This window comes from Charadrius vociferus, unplaced genomic scaffold (genome assembly GCF_000708025.1).
Source record: "Charadrius vociferus isolate BGI_N301 unplaced genomic scaffold, ASM70802v2 scaffold363, whole genome shotgun sequence".
NCBI classification, from domain to species: domain Eukaryota; kingdom Metazoa; phylum Chordata; class Aves; order Charadriiformes; family Charadriidae; genus Charadrius; species Charadrius vociferus.
Genome location: NW_009647942.1, coordinates 2,355,381 through 2,359,853, shown reverse-complemented (window position 1 = coordinate 2,359,853; position 4,473 = coordinate 2,355,381). Strand labels below are relative to the sequence as shown.

Here is a 4,473-nt window from a genome sequence, read left to right as displayed (position 1 = left end):
AGTACCTGCAAAATAATATGAGTCTATAATTTAAGCAAACTCATGAGTTTTGGGTACTCTGTTATTCAAACATGTCTCAGTTGTGTCAAGTTTAGACAGAGCATCCCATTTATCTTGGCACAACTCAAATCCCTAAATTATCTCTGTCTTTTCAACCTCCTCACAGGAACTTTCCTTCCAGCTTTGTTAAAACATGAAGTAGCCAAGGAACTGCTTTACAAACAAATACCAGCTGAGGCGAAGGCTTAACCCTGCTGCAGGGTGCGGCGGGCAGCCCGGCGGGCAGGACTGCAGAGCCGCCTCCGGCTGCCGCTGCCCCGCAGCCCCCGCTCCTCCCTTCACTGCTGCAGAGCTGCTGCAACAGATGCAACTCTCAGACATGCTGAGACGTCCTGAGAGCGTGCTAAATACACATAGGTTAGTATATCCTACTCGTGCCGTTTACTCAATATTGAGAGCTCCCCTCTGCCAGCCCAAATTTAACCACTCTGGAATAAATGAGGCTTTGAGCAACCTGGTCGAGTGGAAGGTGTCCCTGCCCATGGCAGTGGGGTTGCAACTAGATGATCTTTAAGGTCCCTTCCAATCCAAACCATTCTATGGTTCTGTGAAATACTGCTAAGGGAAAGGTGATGACCTCGGTCTCTAACATGGACAGCAAAGGGCACAGTGCTGCTTTCCACGCAGTGACCCTGGTTTTGATCCCTTTTACATCATGCCAGTGGCAAAGGCAGTGAAGTTAGTGGTGTCTCCTGGCACAGCCCCTCTGCTCTCCCTCTCTTCCCCTGAGTTTCCTCCCGTGCAGCAGGGCCTGGCTTGTTCCCCTTCGAAAAACGGGCAGAAGAAGAAAATCATGACAGGGTGCACGTGTTAATGACAGGAAAACACCAGCTGCTAACATGGCTCACCTACCAGTCTGCTTGAAGACCAGCAAGCCCTCAAAATGAGGCAGGGGTTTATTTTTAACATCCATGACAGATCTCTTTGCCTTTTAAAGAGTATCCTGGAGCTGCCTGGGCCCCTTATCTGCTCAGCAGTGCTTCAGTAAGCTGCTCCAGCGGTTGTCCCCATGGCTGTGCCCTCCCCTCCTTGTCCAACAAGGAGCTTGCAAGCTGGAATGTCCCTCTGCTGCCTCAGCAAGTGCCGCTTACTCTGCTAAACTGATTCACTAAGAAATACACAAACTATGGAAACACGGCACGTTGCAGTTTGTACGGAAGAGCCCCACAGTGTCCGTAGATGTATGCATGGTGACACCCCAAGTTTCGCTTCTACTTCTCTGTGCTCCAGATAGTAGAGAGTATATTAAGTATATTAAGTACAAAACTTATAAAATAAGTGGTTTCGTTGCTATTTTTTAAAATAAAATAACTATTAAAAAAGGCTTTTATTTTCTCAATAAAATACCCTTAGGGTAGGAGACCCTATCTAGGAGTCCAAAGAAAATTTTAATCCTCCCATTCAAACTGCCACACAAACTGTGATGAAATGGTGCAGCGCTGGGAAATAAAGAACTTGCTGATCATATTAATCCTTCATCTTCCATTCAGCTTCCTACACCAGTATCCTGTTTCCTTTTTAACAGCCAACAATGCTCCTCTATTTCCTTACGCGATTCCCCATAATGCTATCATGTCAGACTTAAAAGCAATGCTTCTCAGTAACTAAGTGAATTCTCTAATTTTTGTTATAGATTATAGAAGAGCTCTGACATCTATCTGTAAACAGTGACACCGAACACCCTGAAAGCCTGCTTTTTGTTTTTTCACAGAATGGCTGGTTTGCACAAAGCCCCCGCCTTTGGTTCAATCAAAGTGAACCTGCTCTTGACAGCTACCAAGGACGCAGCTGTGGGACAGGGACCCCAGAACCCACCCCTGAGCGCCAGGGACTGTGTGCAATGATGCTTTTTGCATTTCTCTTGCGTATCTTTTTATATAGCAGACATAAAAATGATTTAGTAAGACAGCCCTTGATTATTGAAACGTGTCAACCATTTCATAACCAAATTTTGCAAACCAGAGAAGCTTGCACTAGCTAAACTGGTCATTTTACACAAGAAAAAACAGTTATAGGGAAGAATTCTGCTTTGCTTCAGAAAATTCTACACTTGTGGTTTTTAGTTACTACACTGAAGGCTCCTGCCCTGCATAATTCTTTAAAAAGACCTAAATCAGGGAACCAGTTGTTTTAGATACACTGACACTTGTGAGAGTTTTAAGAACCAAAACCTAAAATAGTTCCAAGTACCTGAAGGTTTCCCTGGCAGTACTTCTGAAAAGGACATCCTAGGTCTGATTTTGCCTTCCTGAGACAAAACTCAAAAGCCCTCAGAGGGAATTTTTGTCCCAGGCAAGGTGAGCAAGACTAGTTCCATTTGTGCAGAGCTGTAGCAATGTGCCTGGTTAAATAAATGAAATTCAAGTCACCTGCACACACTAGGTCAGAGCTAGATGACCCACGCCTCTATTACTTTACAAATAATAGGCTAATCACCAACACAATTAGTCTTACCTTATTGTAGTACTGCACCTGAACCGAGTGCCACTGCCCATCACTGACCCCTCCTGGAATGAATGGTGCCACCGTAGTGGTTGTCTCCCCTGCAACGGAGGCAGACGGGAAAAAATAAGTCAACATCAGTAGAAATTGTGCTCTGCACTAAACTGAAACACAGACAGACCCTCATCAGGCATAGAATGTAGCCATCTTACTTCATCATGAAGGAATTTAGGGTTTTGCCCTGCAAGGCAGGAAATATCCCCAGTTTCGTGGAATTATTTTGGTGCACAAATACAAAAATAGCTTCTGGCACACTCAGGTGAATTATGTTACTTTTTATTATGCTTCTGCAGAGTGCGGTAGCGGATGCATTGGGTAGATACAGATATTGCTGAAGTGGTCAACTGAAGAAAAAAGGTACATGAATTTTTCTGACAAAAGCAGCACTTTGAGATTTTTTTACTATGATGAAGTATCATGCCAGGATATTTTGTCAGGGAAGGGAAGCCTACTCCTCGTCAGAGGTGTGAAAGTGAAATCCAAAAGTTCTGTAGTATAAAACCCATGGCGACCTTGGTCCCAGCAAAATTTTACCAGTGATTAATGAAATTATTGGCAGCCTTTCAGTATTTAAATTTGAATGCAAGTCCTTGCCTTTGCAGTTGGAAAGCTGAAGCTTTTAAGCCAGGTCTGAGTCAGCAGAACCAGCTCAGTAACCAGGCATATCTGTTCCGAGGTAGCAGCAAAATAAACATTCGTGTTGAAAGCACATAAAAGGCCTGGCACAGAGAAGGGATTGCTAGGTTTCGACCTTTTTTTTTTCTTTCTCTTTCTTTAGTTGTTTTTTTTTTTTTTTTAGCAGTTGGAAATTTTTACATAATAAACCACAGGAAAAATAACTCCCTTCCGTAACCTAACGAAGTTCATAGTATTGTTGAGCTCAAAATGTGCTTTCAACTCTCTATTTGCAATGAATACTTTACCCTGCATGACGTATTATTTCTGTGTCCCCTACTCTCTTTTAACTCCCATTCTATATACTTCTGTTACTTAAACAATATACATTTCAGCTTAGCACATTTGACATATTGCTGTGATGTTTTTTAACATTTTGAGATAAAAAATCCATGGTAAAAATTGGGCTTTTTATTCAGCTAGTAAGTTTCTGCAAAAGGAAGACCATCGGTCTCTGATCCTTTTGCTTTGCTTTCTGCGAAAAAGTTGTTGCGACAGGTAAAACAGTCAGATCAGATGTCTAAAACTTGTACTGTTCGTTAAAAGCCACTTAAAGCCATAAAACATAAACCATTCTCCTTCCAAAGAAAATACCATTTGTAAATATACAGGACCAGACCTGCTCTCAGGTGCAGCAGTGCAAATCTAAATTTAGTTTCACGTATTTTAAAGGAGTTCCTCCACATTTAAATGCATATAAGTACAAGTAGAATTTATTTTTCTCTCATTCATCCCCAGGGTGCCTTCCAAGCAATTTGATTCAAGTTTAGACAGGCGGAGCAGAGCTACAGAAGAAAGCACATCTCTCCAACTGCAGCATGTTATTTCATTACACTAATCCATTGAAAAAACCTGCCTTAAAATCTAATTTGGACAACGTTGAGGTAATAAAGGGGAAATGAAACCAGATATCTTCAACCCAAAGGGTCCAGATATGCACTTAAGTATCGCTGGTGAATCGATAGGGTCACATAGGATTTACCATTGAGTCTGAGGGCAGCGACCGTCACTGGTGATGAGTATAAAACACCAATGTGGGCTGTGACTCTGCTTCTACTGCTTTACTGCTTGCAACGTCTCATTTTTCGCAAACATAAAATGCAAGTTGACTAGAGCCTGCATGTCTAAACTGAATACAGATAATGGGAAATAACACGGTTATTTCCTGAATTATGTGCCTGGTACAGAGGTACTAAGGTCTCACTTGACCTACACGTAACCCCACTTGACCTACAC

At 42.4% G+C, this 4,473-nt stretch overlaps 1 protein-coding gene across 1 annotated transcript in view; it reads right to left on the bottom strand.

Annotated features, from left to right (window-relative positions):
- The window catches only part of CELSR1 (cadherin, EGF LAG seven-pass G-type receptor 1), a 174,455-nt gene that overhangs the window by 69,952 nt on the left and 100,030 nt on the right, over positions 1-4,473 (bottom strand). Inside the window, 1 exon segment of the mRNA XM_009883222.1 lies at positions 2,515-2,603. Within this exon segment, the coding sequence (XP_009881524.1) occupies positions 2,515-2,603 (89 nt within the window).